This window comes from Gymnoscopelus microlampas (assembly GCF_963454915.1).
Source record: "Gymnoscopelus microlampas genome assembly, chromosome: 8".
Classification (NCBI taxonomy): Eukaryota; Metazoa; Chordata; class Actinopteri; order Myctophiformes; family Myctophidae; genus Gymnoscopelus; species Gymnoscopelus microlampas.
Window position 1 is genome coordinate 8,618,561 of NC_139945.1, and position 23,136 is coordinate 8,641,696.

General features: G+C 39.8%; 1 protein-coding gene across 2 annotated transcripts in view; it reads right to left on the reverse strand.

The window, feature by feature from the left end:
* The window catches only part of cntn5 (contactin 5), a 400,683-nt gene that overhangs the window by 124,898 nt on the left and 252,649 nt on the right, over window positions 1-23,136 (reverse strand). For both annotated transcript variants that reach the window (XM_084063872.1, XM_084063871.1), the window contains exon 8: window positions 5,918-6,020. In XM_084063872.1, the coding sequence (XP_083919998.1) occupies window positions 5,918-6,020 (103 nt within the window). The remainder of the gene's footprint in view (window positions 1-5,917; window positions 6,021-23,136) is intronic.

The following is a 23,136-nucleotide window of genomic DNA, read 5'->3' on the forward strand; positions in this document are numbered from 1 at the left end:
CTATCTATCTACAGTATCTATCTACAGTATCTATCTACAGTATCTATCTATCTATCTATCTATCTATCTATCTATCTATCTATCTATCTATCTATCTATCGATATCGGTGATGCTGAAAAAGCTCTGCTGTATTTTCAGTGTCGTCAACGTTTTGATCAATTAGATCTTCATCAGGACATATATATGAAGCGTTGAAGAAAATACAGCAGAGCTTTATCACCATCACCAGTGTGCAGACTCTATTCTCTTTTCTCTTTTGTGATACTTTCCACGTGCCACGGATGTGCGAGTGAGCACCACCAATTCCTCATGCCCACTTGCAATGTCCTCACGTCCCACAGGTTGAGAATGAATGGCCTACAGTGTTGTCCCACAGTCCCACGTCACACCCGTTCTGTTTGGCATTAAGACCCCCCCCCCCCCCCCCCCCCCCTGTCCTGTCACTGCCAGCGGGGGCATCATACATATTGATCAACAGCAGTCAGTTTAACACATTTAGGCCGTTCTAAAACGTCTTCTAAATCCTAACCGTTTTCGGAAAAACGTATGTTGCTATAATATCAGTGGTTCTCTTTTTCATGTGAAGGACCCCCAAAATGATAGGTATTTGGCCGCGGACCCCCCCCCCCCCATCTCAAAATATGTTGTTCCAGGGACCCCCCCCAGAAGCAAAGATTTGAGTAAAAAATGTTTGCTTTGAAAAATATATATATATTCAAAGATGTGCACAAATTTCCAAGATAAAAACAAAACAAATGCAGATCTACAAGCACTATGAGCTTGCATATGTGCCTTTTTTTTATAGCCAAAATACAGCATGGTTAAAATGATTGTGACACAGATGCTTTCCCCGGTGTTAACGGGTTAACTTCATTTTCAGGGCCATATATAAAGACTGGCATTTCTTAATGGGGTGCAACGGATAAATCATTCATCTGTGGGCAGAAAAGGCTAAGTCACCGGGATCAGCACACAGCTGAAAGCCATCCAGTGTTGGAAAAAGTACTTACATTCTTTTCTTAAGTAAAAGTACCAATACTCTAATATAAAAATACTCTGTTACAAGTAAAAGTCCAGAATTCAAAATTTACTTGAGTAAAAGTACAAAAGTATTGGCATCAAAATGTACTCAAAGTACCACAAGTAAAAGTACTAAATATTTGAAAATAGCCTAGGTATAAAATAGGCCTAAAGTGGTGATAATTTATATCTGAAAAGTAACTAGTAACTAAAGTTTTCAAATAATTGTAGTGGCGTAAAAGTACAATATTTGCCTCTGAGATGTAGTGGAGTAGAAGTAAAAGTAGTGGAAATTGGAAATACACAAGTAAAGCACAAATTCCTCAAAATTGTACTTAAGTACAGTACTTAAGTAAATGTACTTAGTTACTTTCCACCACTGGCCATCACACGCAAATGACTTTGAGAGAGAGAGAAGGCAGCGGCGGAGAGGGCGAGGGTCTATGGGCTGTTTGCCTGTTTGACAAGCATCCAAAACGCCTGCTTAGTTTCACGGGGAGGAAACTAAACTAAGGGGGATATGAGAGAGTGCTGCAAAGTCTATATATACATTTATTATAGAAAATGACTGATCGCAATGTGGTTAATTAAGCCATTTAGACCAGGGAAAGAATCTGGGTCATTTTTTGATTTTATTTGGCTGTTAAAAAAATAGCAGATCTACAAGCTCATATGAGCTTGTAGATCTGCTATTTTGGAAAAAATTGTGAACGTTTGTGCACATTTTTATATTTTTTTAATATATATATATATATATATATATATATATATATATATATATATATATATATATATATATATATTTTTTTTTTTTTTTTTTAAAGCAAACATTTAAAAAAAATGTATGTTACTATATCAGTGGTTCTCAAACTTTTTCATGTCAAGGACCACCCAAAATAATATTTATTTGGCCACAGACTCCCATCTCAAAATATTTTGTTCCAGGGACCCCCCAGAAGCAAAGATTTGAGTTACAAGTGTTCCCTTTTAAAAATATAGCAGATCTACAAGCTCATTGTGCGGCACTTTGAGCTTGTAGATCTGCTATTTTTGAATGGCCAAAGAAATCTTAGAATGACACGATGCTTTCCCGGTCTTAATGGGTTAATTGTCGGAAAGAACAGCAAACAATCAAGGGTTCTTAAGACGTCTGTAGATTAGCGATTGTTTGCGCTTAAAATGGGATTTGGGGCGATGAATAATTCATGGCAAATAAATAACGGAATGACGTAGGGCTCGTGATTATGTTGTGGAAATGAGAATCATTTAGCAAAAAAAAAACAACACTCAGCTTTCGCTTTGGTGGAAAACCAATTAAAAAGGAGAAAAAAATGATGTCTTTCAATTAAGTTCCTCCTTAAACGTTGTGGATTCAGATGTTGCTGCATTAAGGTCATTTTTATTTTCAGCCGTGGCCTTTGCACAGTTCAGCGAGCGCAATCATTTGAATACCAACCTCATCAAAAGGGATCTAATCTAATCCAGAAAGTGTCTGCGAGAGTGTGTTGTGTTGTGTGTGTGTGTGCGTGCGTGCGTGCATTTGTGTGCGCGTGTGTGTCGTTTTGCAAACGCAGCCAGGAGAACTAACACCAATAATAAGGCATGGAGTTAACTGTCTGTCCTACGCAGTCAGATCTGAAGTGGTAATTTAACTCGTTAAGACCGGGAACGTATCCGTGTCATTTTAACACTTTGACTGCCAGAGTTTATTCATAATGTACTCAGCCCTGTGCCAGCGATTTTCGTGTTTTTTTTTATTTTGTAATTTTTCATTAAAATAGCTTGTCTGGCTGCGTTTTTAAACACATACGACAGATCGACCAGCAGAGAGCACCAAATTGACACCTCGCTGACTCGCTCGACCCCCCTCAAACAGACTCAAACAGTCCATACGTCATAACCGGATGTGACGTTTTCGACAATCGCCGATCGGCCTGCAGACCGTTGTGATACACGACGACGATGACTGTTAGTCACCCAGACTAAAGAAAATAGAAGTGGAGCTCTCCGTTCGTTTTTTATACCGTGTGAAAAAACGTTTTTTCCCTAAATGCCCGGGGGGAAAAAATGAGAACCGGAAACGGAATCTGTGTCATGAATCCGGATCCCTGTGAGTGTGAAGTAAGTGGAAAACGAAACCGATGATGAAAAATAAACAGAACAGCGCGATCACAGATTAAACAATGCGGCACACAAGCGATGGATTTGAAAGAACGCATCGATGCGTTCTTGGCAATCATGTGTTAAGATGTATTTGGCTATTCAAAAATAGCAGATCTACAAGTTCATAGCGCGGCACCGAATGCCACGCTATGAGCTTGTAGATCTGCTATTTTTGGAAAATCGTGAAAAATGTTTGCAATTCTTTGAATATATATTCTACAAATGTCTTCTAAATCTTAACAGTTAACAAAAAAAAAATTAAAAGATAAGTTTTGCACACATTTTCAAGATTTTTCATATTCTGCAATGGAACCCGAAAGGCTCAAACAGTTAAATGAACACCGCAGATTTTTTACTGTGTATGAACCGGCATTCATTTCCGCTTACGGCAGAACTCTCCCACCGGTTTAATGGAAACATCCATAACAGATGCAGTGAAGGCAAAGCATACTGAATACATTTCTTACATTAAGTGCTCTCAATTATCAGGGACACATGGTTCCCCGGGGCAGGCTCTCTGTCCTGGGTACGTACCCTCTATGGACTAACATGCCATCTAACAGTGCAAGGCTGTCTATGATGTCGGGCCCTATCTGAGCAAGAAGTCACCAGCGGTGGAAAGTAACTAAGTATATTTACTCAAGTACTGTACTTTTTTTTTTTTTACCTTACTGGAGTATTTCCAATTTTCTATACTTTTACTTCTACTCCACTACATCTCTAATGGCAAATATTGTACTTTTACTCCACTACATTATTTGACAACTTTAGTTACTAGTTACTTTGTAGATTTTGTTTATTATTACAAAACATACATTAGCCACTTCAGCACTATATACATTTCGGCCATTTGAAAATAGCAGATCTACAAGCTCACAATGCGTCGCGATGAGCTTGTAGATCGGCTATTTTCAAATGATTACAGTACATTTGAAAACTTGTGAAATGGGACATTCTGCATAATGAGTACTATCTGCTTTTGGTACGTTAAGTACATTTTGATACCAATCCTTTTGTACTTTTACTCGAAGTGAATTTTGAATTCCGGACTTTTACTTGTAACAAAGCAGTTTTTACATTGCAGTATACTTTTACTTAAGTAAAACATTTGAGTACTTTTTCCACCACTGCAAGTCACTATAAGGCCCGATGCATACTTTGTCGCACGGCCGTGCACGCAAGACGAAAATAGCCGACCTACAAGCTCACAATGCGTCGCGGACGTGACACATTGTGAGCTTGCAGGTCTGCTATTTCCAGGGGTGTAAAGTAACTACGTACATTTACTCAAGTATCTGTACTTAAGTACAATTTTGAGGTATTTTTTTACTTTAGTGGAGTATTGCCAATTTGCTATACTTTTACTTCTACTCCACTACATCTCTGAGGAAAATATTGTACTTTTATTCCACAACAATTATTTGACAGCTTTAGTTACTAGTTACTTTGCAGATACAAATGATGATATTATAAAACATACATTAACCACTTCAGCCCTATTTTATACATAGGCTATTTGAAAACATTTTAGTACTTTTACTTTGTGGTACTTGAAGTATATTTTGATGCCAATACTTTTGTACTTTTCCTCAAGTAACATTTTAAACACAGGCCTTTTACTTGTAACAGAGTATTTCTTTTTCTATAATTTTTATCCCTCGATTTTGTAACCCCTTTTTTCACCCGGTGCCAATTTGCTAAGAGATCCTGGGCACTACACTCCCCCCACCAGCCTAGGGAGGCCAGGGCCGAGCTCATGCCTCCCTCAATGCATGAGAGCCAACTGACCTTCTTGTCACCTGACAGGAGGGAGTTTCCCTGGTAGGACGTGGCGCGTGGAAGGAACACGTTATTCCAACCAGTTCCCTTCCCCTCCATCAGGCGCCCCGGCTGACCAGGGGGAGGCAGTATAGCCACCAGGATTACTACATGTTTTTGTGAGGGTATTAACCCATTGAGACCTGAAGCCGATTCTACATGTCTCCTAAATCTCAACAGTTTTCTGAAAAACGTATGTTTCTATATCAGCGGTGCTCAATCTTTTTCATGTCAAGGACCCCCAAAATGTATATGTATTTGGCCGCGGACCCCCATCAAAATATTTTGTTCCAGGGACCCCCCGGAAGCAAAGTTGAGTTAAAAATGTTCGCTTTAAAAATATATATATTCAAAGATTTGCACACATTTTCACAATTTTTCAAAAATAGCAGATCTACAAGCTCATAGCGCGGCACTCGGTGCCGTGCTATGAGCTTGTATATCTGCTATTTTTGAATAGCCCAAACTTAAAGTGTAAAATAATGCTATTTAGCTCAGATCTAAAAATGACACAGTTCCAGGTCTTAATGGGTTAACTACCCTAGGAGACACGGGGAGAACATGCACACTCCACACAGAGTATTTCTACATTGAGGTATTGATGCGTTTACTCAAGTAAAACATTTGAGTGCTTTTTCCACCACTGGCTATTTCCAGGGCGAGCGACAACGCGTGTGCGATGGAGCATAAATTAGGCTTCAAACATCCCGCCCTGAAGACACTCTGAGTCCTATTCAGGTGATGGAATAATGCAAACACAAAACAAAGAAGTCCTGCAGCCTCGCAACACGGTAAAAAGATGTTTCTAGAGATGTGATAACGCTGTCTGGGTCGTCCGGGTGCAGATTGTTAAGATAGCAGCTGTAATTGTACTTTTTAAGCTGTGAGGGAGGTTATCTCTTTCGTTTTACTCACTTTCCCAGAGCGAAGCATTCCAGGCGCACGATCACTCCTTTGGCGGCCAGGACCGCTGTGGGGAAATGCACCTCGATTTTGGGCTCGTATTCACCCATTACACCTAAGAGATTACAGAGAGAGAGAGAGAGAGAGAGAGAGAGACAGGAAATTAAAGGACTGTACCGGGTGGTCCGGCATGTTAAGCTCTGTGACTGGGCGGCGGCAGTATAGTGGTGGAAAGTAACTAAGTACATTTACTTAAGTACTGTACTTAAGTACAATTTTGAGATATGTTTTACTTTACTGGAGTATTTCCAATTGTCAATACTTCTACTTCTAATCCACTACTATATCTCAGAGGCACATATTGTACTTTTACTCCACTACAATTATTTGAAAACATTAGTTACTAGTTACATTGTAGATTTGGATTATTATTACAAAACATACGTTAACCACTTCAGCCCTATATATATTTCGGCCGATTGAAAAAAAGCAGATCCACAAGCTCACCATGCATCGCGATGCGACACATTGAGCTTGTAGATCGTCTATTTTCAAAAGATATTTATACATTTGAAAACGTGAAATGGGACATTCTGCATAATGACTACTTTTACTTTTGGTTCTTTAAGTATATGTTGCACCTTTACTCAAGTACACTTTGAAGTACATTTTGAATTCCGGACTTTTACTTGTAACAGAGTATTTCTATATTGCAGTATTGATACTTTTACTTAAGTAAAACATTTGAGTACTTTTTCCACCACTGCTGGGCGGTGTACTTGACGTTGTTGCCCAGCATTTTCTAAATCATCCTTTTTTTGTCAGTTAGGTTATCGTTGTGTTTTAATGTGTTCAATCTTCAAAATGTGAAGTCTAGCCGAAAGCAGTCCTTGGCGAAAAGACTGATTTATGAATGTAATTTAAATGTCCAAGCTTATCAACGTGCAATGATGTTTAAACAACATTGACTTAATTATGCAGGTAAAGTAGCCCTCAATTTGGTAACATTTAAATCACTAAGTATGGACGAAAGAATTCACAACAAAACCTTTTTTTTTCTTCCCCATTTCTGCTTAGCATCAAGCTATACATGCTTAGATTATTTAGATTAATATCAGGATACATTTGCACGACTGTACAGACGGAACGGAAGTGGGGAGGAGGCCAGTGTTGATTTCGTCGACTAAAACTGTACCTTTTTTCACTGATGAAAACGAAATAAAAACTAAGCAATGGTGAAAAAAAAACTATGACTAAATATACCGACAATTTTGTCAACAAATAAAAACTAGACCAAAATGTTAGTGAGGGACGAGTGGAGAAGAGATCCAGTAGAACTAACCCACTGAGCATTTTTCGGGCTATTAGACGTCAAAAATACGTCTAAGGGGTAGGCTAAAAAACTTTCACCAGTAGACCAATTATAACCCCGTTTTAGACGGAGGTCTACTAGACGACTATTGCTCAGTGGGAAAAGACAAGTAATCTTATGTTTGGTTGTGCTCGGGTGTTGTGACGCGTTGTGGGCTTGTAGATCGGCTATTTTCAGCATGCAACCAAGTGTAAAATCAGGCATTACGACACCATCAAGGCACCGCCACAATACATTTTAGTCGGCTAAATCAACAAACTGTAGATTTTGTCGACTAAAACTAAAACATTTCAGATGACTAAAATATATGACTGAAACTGAATGGAAATGTATTCAAAAGACTATGACTAAAACAATATCAAAATGTGTTGTCAAAATCAACCCTAGAGGAGGCTTCACATCCGCTTTATATTTTAATCATGATCAGAGCTTCCGAGTCGCAGACTGTATGACCGGAAACGTTAGAAAATTGAGGGAGGCAACAGTCTGGCCAGGGACGTGCACAGATAGACTCTAGGTGGTGCTAGAGCACCTGCCCTTTGCCCTCTTGACCAGAAGTGCCCTTTTGAAAAAAAGGGGAAAAAAAGTTTTTTTTTTTCCAGTTTACACAGGGGTCTTCAACAGGGGGTCAGGGACCCCTAAGGGGTCCTCAGAGTTACTACAGGGGGTCCGCCAAATCTTTATGTGATATGATTTTTCTTTTTACCATAACCACTCAAAACCTAGCATCCCTTTTCTGAGGAGAACGTTAGCCAAAAATAGCAGATCTACAAGCTCACAACGCCTCGCGCTGCGAGGCGTTGTGGGCTTGTAGATCGGCTATTTTTGGCAAAGAGGTACAGGTGTAGAGGGAAAAAAGAGCAGACCAAGTAAACAAAAAAAAGTATAATTTACTTGAGCACCTGCCCCTCAAAATGTCTGTGCACGCCACTGTCAAAGACGCACCATGACAGAGCCTCATGCACAGCACACTGCCTGAGGCACTCTAGTGTTAAGTGCCATACTCAGATCTCACAGTACACATGGTACATTAAGCACTTCAACCCTACATACTTAGTTGAGAGTTGTACCCCAGGGCTCTATAATACTATAGCTCCACTACTTTGTTTCAATCTCCCGAAAAGACCCGATCTACAAGGTCACAACGTGTCGCAACGGTTAAACCATGCTGCTGCGTACAGATCTGGGATTTTGCATAAACATCACACACAATGTGTGCCGCTCGAGTCTCTGCCATCCATGTCTTTCTGCTATTTTGCATTCATTACGTACTGTATCCGATGCAGTGAAAGAGGTATGCAAATTCCTACTGACATTCATGGTTATGTGGGTATTAAAAACCACCCCAAATGCTTATAATAGAGTAATAAATGTGCAATATGTCTACAAAGATCATTTGCAGCTGTTCTACAAAATACCTAAGTAATCTTAAACGTTATAGTAGGCCTATAATACATTTCGCCAAATGAATTCAGGGATGCTTTTAACCCCTTTAGACCGGGGAACGAATCTGTATCCTTTTTAGATTTCTTTGGCTATTAAAAAATAGCAGATCTACAAGCTCATAGCGCGGCACTTTTTGTTTTTATCGTGAACATTTTTGCAAATCTTTGAATATATATAATTATGTTTTAAAAGCGAACATTTTTAACTCAAATCTTTGCTTCTGGGGGATTCTACAAATGTCTTCTAAATCCTAACAGTTTTTTTGATAAAAACGTATGTTGCTATAATATCAGTGGTTCTAAAACTTATCTCATGTCAAGGGACCCCCAAAACGATATGTATTTCGCTGCGGACCCCCATCTCAAAATATTAAGTTCGCTTTAAAACAATATATAGATTTGCCAAAAAAAAAACACTTTTTTTTCCTTTCTTTTTTCTTCAAAATAGCAGATCTACAAGCTCATAGTGCGGCACCGAGTGCCTTGTATATCTGCTAGTTTTGAATAGCCAAAGAAATCTTAAAATGACACACACACACACAGATGCGTTCCCGGTCTTAATGGGTTAAAAAACAAAAAAAGTACAATATTATAGTAATACTAGTACTGCCGGGTACATTATATAGTAATGGACCCAATGGGAAAGAGCTAAAACTAATTATTGAGGAGATGAAGTCCACAGAGAGAGTGTTCTGCAGAAAGCACCAAGTACAAACCCACAGAGGCTACAGGAAGCCTCGGTCATATTGGTTTGACAACGGTGGAAAGCCATTCAGTTGATATGCTCGCGTAAAGTGACCATTTAATAATTGAACAAGAAGCCCCGGAGGAAATTGGAAGAGGTACGCTATTCTCATTATGTATCGCCGATGCTCAATTCCACGAACACCATTGAAGGGACATAATAACACGTGACACTCGTGTGTTATCGGCGTATAGCTAAGTGCACGCCACCGCGGCTATACCGTAAGCACCAAGCCCTGTTTAACCCATTGAGACCGGGAAGGCATCTGTGTCGTATTGAAGATTTCTTTGGGCTATTCAAAAATAGCAGATCTACAAGCTCATAGCGCGGCACCGAGTGCCACGCTATGAGCTTGTAGATCTGCTATTCCTGGGGGGAAAAAATCGTGAAAATGCGTGCAAATCTTTGAATATAGACATTTTTAACTAAAATCATTTGCGTCTGGGGGTCCATGGAACAACATATTTTGAGATCCGCGGACAAATACATATTATTTTGGGTAGTCCTTGATATGAAAAACGTTTGAGAACCACTGATACATAAGTGAAAAAAAATGTAATTAAATAAAAACTGTTTCCCCAGAAGCAAAGATTGGAGTTACAAATGTTTGCTTTAAAACACATATACATTCACAGTGCAGCGCTATGAGCTTGTAGATCTGCTATTTTTGAATAGCCAAAGAAATCTAAAAATGACACACAGGTGCGTTCCCGGTCTTAATGGGTTATGTCACAGCCGGAGGACAGGGTTGTTTTCTGTCCTGTTTTTTCCCCCCCTCTCTGTATGTTAAGGAGGCCATCTATATCCATTTGCCGCCAAGACGTGTCAGATGGCATTGAGCAAATTTGCAATAACGAAAGGGAAACACTCTCACTCGGGATCTAATTACCATTATCCGTCTTATTAAATGGGAGTTTGCGTTATGAATATTGCATGAGATGGTGACTCTTTACACAGGCCTCTTTAAACACTGACACAAACGTCTCCGACGGACGGACTTTCTTGTCTGCTGCCTCCTCACCTCCCCGACACGACCGCAAGACAACCTGGCGGACAATTCAAAGCAGTGTTGCCAGATTTTGTGAGAGAAATAAGCAACCGGGTCTAGGAAAACAAGCCCATAAAGAAGCGACTATCAGGCCACATGAGCACTTTAAATCTGTATACTGTAGATCGGCCATTTGAAAATAGCCGATCTACAAGCTCACAACGCGTCGCGATGCGACGCGTCGTGAGCTTGTAGATCTGCTATTTAAAAATAACAAAAATCTATCCCTGACACTTTTTTTCACGCAAATTGGCCCCCTTTTCAGATGGGGATTAGGGATGAATAGGCCTACATGGGCCTAGTAATTTGCCCCGAAAGAAAACGCAACCAGCAAACTATCAATATTTCCAAGCAACTTTACAGAAAAAAAGAAGCCCAAAGTCGCTTATAATAAGCGGCCACACTGATTCAAAGAGGTGCGGTTATGGCTTTGCGACGGCTGTCACCGAGACAAATGACCGCCGTGACATTTGAGAAGACGCAATCACATGTCGTACGTGCACCTGATGAATTCAATGTGGAGATGAGGAGCGAGGAGTCATTGAACTGCTAGGGCTATAGCCTGCATGTGAAAAGGAAAGTAAATAAATAACAAACAGAAACTTTATGATGTTTGTTCCAAAGAACTTTTCAATTCCAATCTAATTTTCAACATTTTATGGCTCCGTAGCAGGCCCTTCTCATAAAAGGAATTTGCAATATTTCATTTGTTGGAGCCCACATTGTAGTCAATATCATATTCAGTCTCCGTGGCGCTTGGGATTTGATAGAAGTGAGAAATCGAGTGTCTGGGATTTGTGTGCTAAAAAACATTACCACCTCTTGTTGCTGATTTATCTTCAATTTTCATTTAAGTATTACATAAAACATGATATACGTTTCACTGTTACTTTCTTCCGCACGCAATTCAATTTCATCGATGAGTCGCCTAGTCCGGAAATCTATCAACTATTCAAAGCCTTTAGGTCAGACCAAACCATTTAAAAGTGCATTATTACTTTATGAAGTGAACTTCTCAAAAAGTTCAGGATGCTATTCAAACATGTCAGGTTAATGAGATGAATGAACAAACAAAACCGTCAAATGATTGTATGCATTTAATAACTGGAACAATGCCTTTGGAAATGAAAAGACCCACTCGTTTACTTAGTGAAAAAAAAAGGAATTTGACACCCTTGCCTACATGCAGTGGTGGAAAAAGTACTCAAAATGTTTACTTAAGTAAAAGCACCAATACTGCAATATAGAAATAGTCTGTTACAAGTACAAGTACAGAATTCAAAATTTACTTTAGTAAAACTACAAAAGTATTGGCAGCAAAATGTACTTAAAGTACCAAAAGTAAAAAAAAGTACTAACATATTTGAAAATAGCCGATCTACAAGCTCACAACACGTCGCATTGCAACGCGTTGTGAGCTTGTAGATCTGCTATTTTCAAATATGTTAGTAGCCTAGGCATAAAATAGGGCTAAAGTGGTTAATGTATGTTTTAGAATATCATAATTTATATCTGAAAAGTAACTAGTAGCTAAAGTTTTCAAATAATTGTAGTGGAGAAAAGTACAATATTTGCCTCTGAGATGTAGTGGAGTAGAAGTAAAAGTACTGACAAATGGAAATACTCCAATAAAGTGCCTCTAAATTGTACTTAAGTACAGTACTTGAGTAAATGTACAGTTACTTTACACCTTTGCCTACATGTATGTATTTCTCTATCTCTATCACAAATAGCGTGTACGATCCCTTTATAAACATCTATAATAGGAATTAATTATCATCTATGGATGTATAATCAAGCTGAAGGTCAGGCTTTCTGAATTGTTATGCAGAGTGAGGGTCAGGCATCAAATATCTGAAAGCCAAAAAGTACACAAACAATGACTTTCAACGTCATTTCAGTAAATAGACATTGTTTGTTGATTTCCCCTGGTGGTGGACAAGGGGATGCATAGTAATGTCTTACACTATGCATACTGTATGTCAGTCTTGTAATAAGACCTTTTATAGTCACCTCCTCATAACAGTCACAATGTCTCTTTAAAGGACCACTTCAACCATTTGCAACCTACCTTCATATAATTGGTCCTCACTAATGCTCATTGTGATATGATAACATTTTTGTCTATCCACTGTGGACAGTTTAGAAACCCGCCTACCAGTGACATCATCGGTAGGTAGGCAGGTTTGATCGTTTCAAATTGATGCGAGCATAATGGCTTCCATTATAGCATGCTAACTTTCCAGGTATGTAAAGCCTGCAGTTCCTATTAGCTTCGATTCCCCATCAATGATGTCACTGGTAGGCGGGTCTCTGAACCAGACCGAGTAGTCAAAAATATAAAAGCTTTTAGAGCTGCTTTTCATGCGCAAATGCAGTGGTGTAAAGTAACTAAGTATGTTTACTCAAGTACTGTACTTAAGTACAATTTTTAGAAACTTTTACTTTACTTCCAATTTTCAGTAATTTTACTACTCCACTATCACATCTCAGAGGCAAATATTGTACTTTTATACTCCACTACAATTATTTGAAAACTTTAGTTAGTAGTTCCTTTGCAGATATAAATTATTACATTATAAAACATACATTAACCACTTTAGCCCTATTTTATACCTAGGCTATTTGAAAATAGCCGATCTACAAGCTCACTAGATCTACTATTTTCAAACATTTTAGTACTTTTACTTTTGGTACTTTAAGTACATTTTGATACCGATGCTTTTGTACTTTTACTCAATTATATTTTTAATTCCGGACTTTTACCTGTAACAATTTCTTCTACATTGCAGTATTGATACCTTTACTTAAGTCAAACAATTGAGTACTTTTTGCACCACTGCGCAAAATGCTAGGGTTGGAGTAAGGTTGGTGTCATTTCCATTGACACCCGTAGAAATAACACATGTCACAACAGTAGATGTGCTGTACTGTCATGGTCATGGTTGACTGAGGCGTGCAGCATGGTGTATTATTATAGAAGTGCTCCAAAGGTCATCCTTGGTATCGTATGGAAACTATATGCACCTGGAGGGACTGTGGATTTCCATGTGCCTGCAAACACTTGAGCTTCTTCATTGATACAACTGTCAGTGTGCATGTCAGTCAGTGGCGTGCACAGACATTTTGAGGGGCAGGTGCTCAAGTAAATTATACTTTTTTTGGTTTACTTGGTCTGCTCTTTTTTTCCCTCTACACCTATACCTCTTTGCCAAAAATAGCCGATCTACAAGCCCACAACGCCTCGCAGCGCGAGGCGTTGTGGGCTTGTAGATCTGCTATTTTTGGCTAAAGTTCTCCTCAGAAAAGGGATGCTAGGTTTTGAGTGGTTATGGTAAAAAGAAAAATCATATCACATAAAGATTTGGCGGACCCCCTGTAGTAACTCTGAGGACCCCCTAGGGGTCCCGGACCCCTGTTGAAGACCCCTGCTGTAAACTGGAAAAAAAAAAAAAACTTTTTTTTTTCTTTTTTCAAAAGGCCACTTCTGGTCAAGAGGGCAAAGGGCAGGTGCTCTAGCACCACCTAGAGTCTATCTGTGCACGTCCCTGGTCAGTGTACATGTCAGTAACACCAAAGACATGTGGTCCCAGTGATAAGACAGTGGAACCAGCTCCAAAATGTATTTCTGTTGTGGTGCACAAAATAAGTCTAGACTCAATTCTACAAGCTTTTAGGGACAATCTCTCTCCCGATCAGTGTTGAGGGTAACGGGTTACAACAAGTAACGCCGTTACTGTGTTTGGATTACTTATTTGAGTTAACGGAGTAACCTAGTGCGTTAGTTTTGCAATTAGAATACATGGTTATAACCGTGTCCAAAATAATGGTGCTATTTTGCTACATTTAAGACTTTTCCCTGTTCTTGATCTGAACATTTTCCTGATAAGTGAATGAGCTCGCCTCTGTCAACGGAGACTTGCACGGATGTTACACACAAATCGGTGACAAATGCCTTGCAGTCTGTGTTGATTGTGTAATAATAATAATAAATATAGCTGCGAGCAGCAACAAGCGGTTTCGAGAGAGAGAGAGAGAGAGAGAGAGAGAGAGAGAGAGAGAGAGAGAGAGAGAGAGAGAGAGAGAGAGAGAGAGAGAGAGAGAGACTAATGAGGAGTGAGTGAGGGCAGGTGTGATTATGGATTGAGAGGGAGTGACAGCACGTGAGGTGGGTGGATCCAATCCATGGGAATAGGCCAGGGGGAGTGTTGCACACTAGGATGACTCTTCTACAAGAACATATGTCAGAAAATGTACAAACAAATACTGTCAAAATGCCATTTCATCTTGTCTTTAAAAAGTGAACATGCATTAATTAACAAAGTCATGATTTTTGTTCAGTAAATTATATTCGGACTGGTTAAATTGGGGTTTGAACGAGGGACCTACAGAATTGCAGGTAGACAGTGTACTACTGACTGAGCCATTGGATAGACATAATTGGATTTCATGTGTGGTAAGTTATCATCAGCATGGATTGCTTATTATACATCTACAAGCTCATAATGCGTCACATTGTAGACCGGCTGTATGTGGTTACTGTAGGTGTTGTATTAATAATTAAATCTGCAAAGTAACAAGTAACTAAAGCTGTCATATTATGCTGTAATTGTAGTAGAGTAGAAGTAACACAAATGAAAAGTAAAGTAAAAGTACCTCAAAATTGTACTGTGCATTGTAATCACTTGTATTGGTACTTGAGTAAATGTAAATAGTTACTTTTCAGCACCATTGAGGAGCCAATGACTGACAGGCTAGGTATCACCAGGTGCACTGATTGCTAGAGTGCAGAGGGACATGGGTTGATATTAATGGTCTTAACTCAAAATGTATATATCACACAGCTTAGATTTTTTTGGATTAAATCGGAGAGTGATGTAAAAAAAAATCTGTAGTGTTAAAGTTGCATGTTCATATTAGTCATAACTCATAAAATGGGTCCGCAACCCACAAATAGGTCCCCACCCACTGTTTTGTAAGAGTAACTGCATGGTCCACAATGCCTCAGGAGTCACGTTCACTTACAGGGACTGGCACCTCTGGATATGAGGGGTGGGTGTGGTTGTGGAGGTAAGAGGGGGGCTGGAAGTCCAGGGAGTCTTGAGCTGTCCCCCTCTCCCCTGTAAAGATTTGATGAGCTCCAGACTCTGGGACCGAGGTGGGCCATCAGGTCTATGAGAATAAGACCAGGAGACCTGGTTCTGCCAGACCCAGAATAAGTACTTTATAAGATCAGAGCACTACGTCACGGCTAAGCCGGACTTCGCATGACGTGTCAGCCTGTGTCCCTTTTATGCCCATGTATGGACGAAAGGGGGACAGACGAGGTCTTTTATGCCCATGTATGGACGAAATGGGGACGAGGTCTTTTTTGCCCATGTATGGACGAAAGCATGTAGGCCGACCCCTTGGGTCTGGCAAAGATGGTCTCTTCAGTGGAGATACAGTGAAAATACATGGCCTCTTATGGGCCTGGAGGGTGTGGGGGTCCATGCAGAACGGTCAGAAACTACAGGGCATCTAGGCAGGGGTGGTGGAGGGGTGTAGCGGGGATAGGGTCTTTTTAGTCTTTCTGTCTGTCTGTCTGTCTGTCTGTAAACAGCTAATGTCAGGCACCGCTGGACCGATCAGTGTGAAACTTTGCAAGCAAACTCCCAGGAGGCCAAGGAAGAACTGACACTCCAAATGTTTCAAATCAGCCTCATGGTGGCGCTATAAATGGTTGCAACACAGCCCTGGGTAGGTAACCCGGCCTTGCGGGTGTCTGCGCCCCAAGGAGCACACTTTTCTAGTATTTTTCTAAACAGTAGCAAACATAGCACATCAAGCTTGTGGGCTTGTAGGTCACTGCTATAGGGTTTTAACCCATTTAGACCTGGAACAAGCCAGGAACACTTCTTTGTGTAGTTGTTGCTATTATAGCATTTTTTTATGATGTTGAAAAGCGTTTTTAGAATCGGCCCCAGGTCTAAATGTGTTAAGTTGTTACATAAAGTAAGTGGTAAAATCCTGTCTGTTTGCCACTGCCTTTTATTTGAGTTATTTTCAAACGTCCTTTAATAATGTGTTGTGCTCTGTGTCTTGATGTCTCAATGCTTCATGTTTTATGTAAAGCACTTATTGAAATGCGATGCTAAACAAATGCTTTTTTTTGCCATGCACCCTCGTGTGTGCTTTCTGAAACAGTGTCAGTGTTGCCAGGTCTGGTTTTTATAATCGACTTTGGGCTTGTTTTTTTGTAAAGTTACTTGTAAATATTGATAGTTGCAGGGTGCCAAAATTACCTTGTTTAAACCAGTGGTTCTCAAACAATTTCATGTCATTTGTATTGTTAAAATGTTTAAAAAATAACTTTGTCATTTTTATGTCACTTATTTCACAATCGTTTTTTAAAAAAATAGCAGATCTACAAGCGCACAATGCGCCATATCTCCTGCCGTTGTGAGCTTGTCGATCGGCTATTTTCAAATATCCGATGCACATAGGTTTAAACTTAAAGTGCTCATGTAGCCTATATAATAGTCACTTCTTTTGGGCTTGTTTTCATAGAGCTGGTTGCTTATTATTTCTCTCGCAAAATCTGGCAACACTGATCTGTTTGTAACATTCAAATAATGATTGATGTGTTGTTCCATGATGCATCCATCACCTGCCTGTTACAACAACAGCAGGCAGAATGACCCGTGGACGCATGAGGTCACTATGTAAAGTTCTGACTCCACCTGACACCATGTTTGAACTGGAGCGAGACTCATTGGAGCTTTTGTTGTTATTGTTGTTGTAGGTCACTGCTATAGGGTTTTAACCGATTTAGACCTGGAACAAGCCAGGAACACTTCTTTGTGTAGTTGTTGCTATTATAGCATTTTTTTATGATGTTGAAAAGCGTTTGTTGTTCTTGTTTTGTTGACCTGTACAGCACTTTGGTCGGCGACAGTCGTTTTTAAACGTGCTATATAAATAAAGTTTGATTAAGTTTGATGTTGTTGTCGTTGTTGTTGTTGTTGTTGTCACCACAACGGATACAGGATACTGTAGGTGGGCATTGGGGAAATATGTGCACCTCGATGTAAAATTGGCTATTTTGTCCAAAATGTAAAAAAAATAAAAAATAAAAAATGGTCTTGAGTAATGTAAAGTATCCTTGTTGTGAACATGCACGGTACATCATTATCAGACTTAATTTCATCCTTCTACTTCTTGTGTGTGCCCCAAAATGACTGGATATACAGGTTTTTGTAGAAATTGTAGAATTATTAGACCTTAATTGTCAAATATATTATATAATAAGCATCTTCTAATCACGTATAAATTGCATGTATAAAGTCCACGGACCCCCATCTGAAATTATAATTATTGCCAGGGACCCCTGTAACAGATTTGTGTCGTTAAAATGTTTCCAAAATATTCCACATGAAAACAGCCGATCTACAAGCTCAGTCTCCAGAGCTTGTAGATCGGCTATTTTCAAATAGCCGATGCATATTGGTTTAAAGTGCTCATGTGGCCTATATAATATTTGCTTCTTTTGGGCTTGTTTTCATAGACCTAGTTGCTTACTTCTCTTGCAAAATCTGGTAACACGGTTTACTGCAGAGATGTGCTGCTTCACCGGCAATGATGGTAAGTACTGTAACTAAGTACATTTAGTTACAGCTGTCGCCTCACAGCTAGAAGGTCCTGGATTCGATTCCCGCAGGGGACGCTGTGGGCGCTGGGGGCGTGTTCTCTCCTCCGCGTCATCAGAGCCCATACCCTAGGTGGGGTTGGCGAAAGGGCCTACTCTGTGCGGAGTTTGCATGTTCTCCCCGTGTTCCCTAGGGTACCCTCGCAAAAACATGCAGTAATCCTGGTCACTATACTGCCTCCCCCTGGTCAGCCGGGGCGCCTGATGGAGGTGAAAGGAACTGGTTGGAATAACGCGTTCCTTCCACGCGCTACGTCCTACCAGGGAAACTCCCCCCTGTCGGGTGCAAAAAATAGTGTTACAAAATCGTGGGATTTTTTTTTTTTAAAGAGATAATGCTTTGTTCTGCTACCATGGCATTCTGTTCCATCCTGGAGCTCTATATTCTGATAGTAATCATTACTGTAGAGTGTTTGTTCAGTGACAGTGTTAAATAGCTCTATATTCTGATAGTAATCATTGCTATAGAGTGTTTGTTCAGTAACAGTGTTAAATAGCTCTATATTCTAATAGTAATTATTGCTATATAGTGTTTGTTCATTAACAGTGTTAAATAGATCTATATTCTAATAGTAATTATTGCTATAGAGTGTTTGTTCAGTAACAGGGGTCTGTCCAGCTTGGAGACCCCTGCTTTTTTAAATATTCACAACCAATCATATTCACAACCAAGCATTAGAGGAAGTTTTTTTTCCTCTAATGCTACGTGTTCCATCACAATCATGTAAAAAAAAAAAAACACTTAAATGAAGTGAAGTAATTAAACCACATCAAACTCATGTACAGTATGAACATAACCACCTACAACCTATTAACCATTTGATCACACCTCTGATCAATAGACATAGAACACAGATGATCTGATGGTTAAATACTCAATAACAATCATTTCAGATGAAGTGAAATGAAAATATCTGCTATTTTCACTAGTTCCGGTCCCGGGCAAACGTCTAATTTCTCTTTCGGGTCTTGAGCTAAAAAAGTTTGGGAACCACTGCCCTAGAGCACACCTCCAAAATCACCTTCTTTCCACAAATGTGTAAAGGTCAACCATATGTTGTTGTACAAATGATATTCACCCCCGCAGCTTCCTTGCATCCTTTTGCCTGTAACCCAATACTGACACAGCCCTGGGGTAGGCCACCCAGCCTGGCGAAGGCCTGCAGTCCGTGGAGTGCCCTTTAGTTAATGTATACAATGGGAAGCTTTTTGTGGTTCTCTCAGACAAAACACAGCAACACGATTATTAGATTTGTATTTTGTTTGCAATCACAATCATAATGTAGATGGATTTAAAATGAATGAATTAAAAGTAGTTTATGAGCAGGTTAAAATATTTAGACAGTCTTCCCAGATCCTGTACCAAACTCTACACTAACCATTAAATACAGTGAAGTAATTAAACCACATCAAACTCATGTCTGAACTTAACTACCTGCAAGCTACAACCATTTGATCACACCTCTGATCAATAGACATGATAGAACAAATATTCACTGCAAATCATGTCAGATAAAGTGGTGTCAAATCACCTGCTATAGGCTAAGAGTGAACTTGAGAAGTGATCCTTCAGCTTACACTTTTACAATAATTAATAGGATTAAATGCATTTTTTTGGATCATCATGAACAATAATGTTATAATTATGTCATTATTAATTCATTATTATTACCTAATACATTTTTTCTGTACAATGTGTAATTCAATAAACAACAAAATAACAAATAGCTGAATAATTTTAATCAGTTTGTCTGACACAGTGTATGTAGATTCATTTAAAACATAAAACACAATTACTAGATTTTTTTTCAATCACAATCATAATTTAGATGTATTTCAAATGAATGAATTAAAAGTAGATAAAGAGCAGGTTAACATATTTAGACACTCTTCCCAGAGTGGTGTCAAATCACCTGCTATAAGAGTGAACTTGAGAAGTGATCGTTTCAGCTTACACTTTTACAATAATGAATAGGATTACATGCATTTTTCTTTTGTATCATCATGAATAATAATGTTATAATTATAATTTCATTTTCATAATACATTTTTCTGTACCACCTTAGTAATTCAATATACAACATCATAACGAATGGCTGAATAATTTGATACTACATACTATTACACACAGGTCTGGTAAGAGCTCTATCCTGCTCTCAGAACCCCTTGAAGCAAGGCAGTTTCCCAGCTTTGTAGATGTAGAGCAAAGGATGAGCAAACCCTGATATCATAACAATTGTATATGTGATGTACTTAGCAACTTCGATGGGATTAGTCAGATGAGTTACAACAATAGGAATTTGGTTCAGTATAGTCACTACCATTACTATCAAGCTGATCAGAATAATTTTAAAAGCTCTTCTCTTCATGTCATTTCCCTCCCCTCTGCCCCTCTGTCCTTCTCCTGGTCCAGGCTGTTTCAGAGCTCTGAGGACCGAGAAGCAGCAGAAAGACACCACAGAAATGCACACAATGCTAAAGCACAGAGAGATGTAACTGAACACTGTAACTGACCAAAACTGTAACGAGCTGAATGGAAGACTCATCAGCCAGACAACACAGCAACAGGCCACCCTGTACCGAAGAGCTTTGTACCTGAGAAATACCACAGGGTGAACCACCGCTATGTAACGCTCCACACAGATACAACACTGGAACCATGGAACAGAGAAGTAAAAGACAAAAGCAAAGGCAAAGCCTGTCAATTTGAAAACAATTGTGTTGCGTGTGAAGATCAATGCTATGTAAAAGACAGCAGCCAGGGAAGAGATGATCATAGAAACAGTCAGGTTGAGATAAAAGAACTCTGAGGCTATCGTCCCACCAGCTCCACTCAGTATCAGCCACACAACGTAGCTGTTGATGGGGAGACACAGGATGATGTAGATAGAGTTGAAAGCAGTTAGTAGTGCCTGACCGGTGTCGATCTCTGAGGATATGAAGGGGATGGAGGAGTTGGTGCCATTTCCCTGTGTGTCGTTCATTGTAAGGCTGTGCGTGTGCGCTGCAACTGGTTCAGAAGAGAAAAAACATATTGGCTGGATTTAAGTGCAATGTAACATTGACACAACTAAACATTTTGAACAACTCTTCTGAAAATAACAACTATTCTAATGAACAATGAACACAAGGTTAAAGTGATCTCACGTTTTAGATGCCAGCAGAGAGTCTCAGATCTCTGAGTCGGGTGTTTTGGTGAAGTCTCTTCTTCAGACAGTCACTGTCTTCCCGATGGCAAATCCTCCAAATGATGATCTCTCTACTTCGCCTCCTCTAACCATTCCCTTCCCTCGTCATCCTTCCTCTGTACTGCTTGTTGTACAACTGCACTCATGAGCTTTGTCACCTTTCTTTTGATAGTGGGTTGTCCATGGAAATGTATATTCAATCACCCGGTCACTATGCAAACTTTGCCTTTGGCTGGATAACCTCGGACAACAACGATGTGATTATAATGTGTTTATCACACACCCATAGCCCCGTAGCTGTATCCACTGCTCCAAAGTTGCCCACTTTTCAGTTGGCTTATCCATCAAATTGTGGTGGTCGTAATTGTCACTTATTCCCACTGATTCTTGGGGTACTTAGAAAGTAAAATAAAGATACAAAAATTCAGAGGTGATAGTAGACTCCTTTATGAAGAAAGCTATTGGTAAGCATGTATTTTCTCCATAATTGTCAAACATTGGATACCACCTCTCTCTCTCTCTCTCTCTCTCTCTCTCTCTCTCTCTCTCTCTCTCTCTCTCTCTCTCTCTCTCTCTCTCTCTCTCTCTCTCTCTCTCTCTCTCTCTCGTTCTCTCTCTCTCTCTCTCTCTCTCTCTCTCTCTCTCTCTCTCTCTCTCTCTCTCTCTCTCTCTCTCTCTCTCTCTCTCTCTCTCTCTCTCTCTCTCTCTCTCTCTCTCTCTCTCTCTCGACATCGGGCGCTTAAAGTTAAATATTTGAAAAACTACACATTATTTCAAAGAAAAATCCACCAGGCCATGAGTTGTGAGTGAAGACAGGTGTGATTGGTGATGAGTGACAGCAGGTGAGAGGGGTGGATCCAATCCATGGGAATAGGGAAGGTTGCTGACTAGATGACTCTTTTCTACACCCACCCTCACTAACCTTAACCTCAGTAAAACAACGACCTAACCTCAAGAAACACTATTTTACTCTCAACTCATGGTTCTTGAAACACATAATTAAGAGCTTGTGCCCTTATCCGCCGGATGCTCACAAACATTAAAAAAATCACACCCAGTGTGAAGTGGGCGGTGTGTGGTCATCACAACATGACTCACTTTAAAAAAAGGATGAATGACTTTTTTTAAAGTCCATACTGCTATTCATAGGGCTGCACATGTGTCATGTGTTTCGCTAGCCAATCACAGTCCTGAATTTGCAAAGTCAACCAATCACATTACAGTTAGTGGTGATGACACTAGCTGTAATGTGATTGGCTGACTTTGCAAAAGTATCGATTTGCATTAACAATGGAAGGGTTAGGGGTATACAATGCGTTGTAGACTATTGGCCAATCACGGTGCAGGATTGGTCAGTGTCCAAAACTGACTTATAGGGGGCGGCTACACCGCCCCAAAAAATCACACCCAGTGTGAAGAGGTCACAGTGGTCATCACAGACCCATGACTCACTTAAAAAAAAACATAAATGTGTTCTTTTTTAAGTGCATAGTCCTATTTATAGGACTATGCACATGTGTCATGTGTCTCGCTAGCCAATCACAGTGCTGAATAGAGTCAGCCAATAGAGTCAGCCAATCACAGTGCAGCTAGTGGTCATCACAGTGATGGAAGCTCACTTAAAGAAAAGTATAGATTTGCATTGAATGTGTAGGGGTTAGGGGTGTACAATGGGTGGCCAATCACAGTGCATGGTTAGGGGGGTACAATGGGTGGCCAATCACAGTGCAGCAAATGTCAATGTCC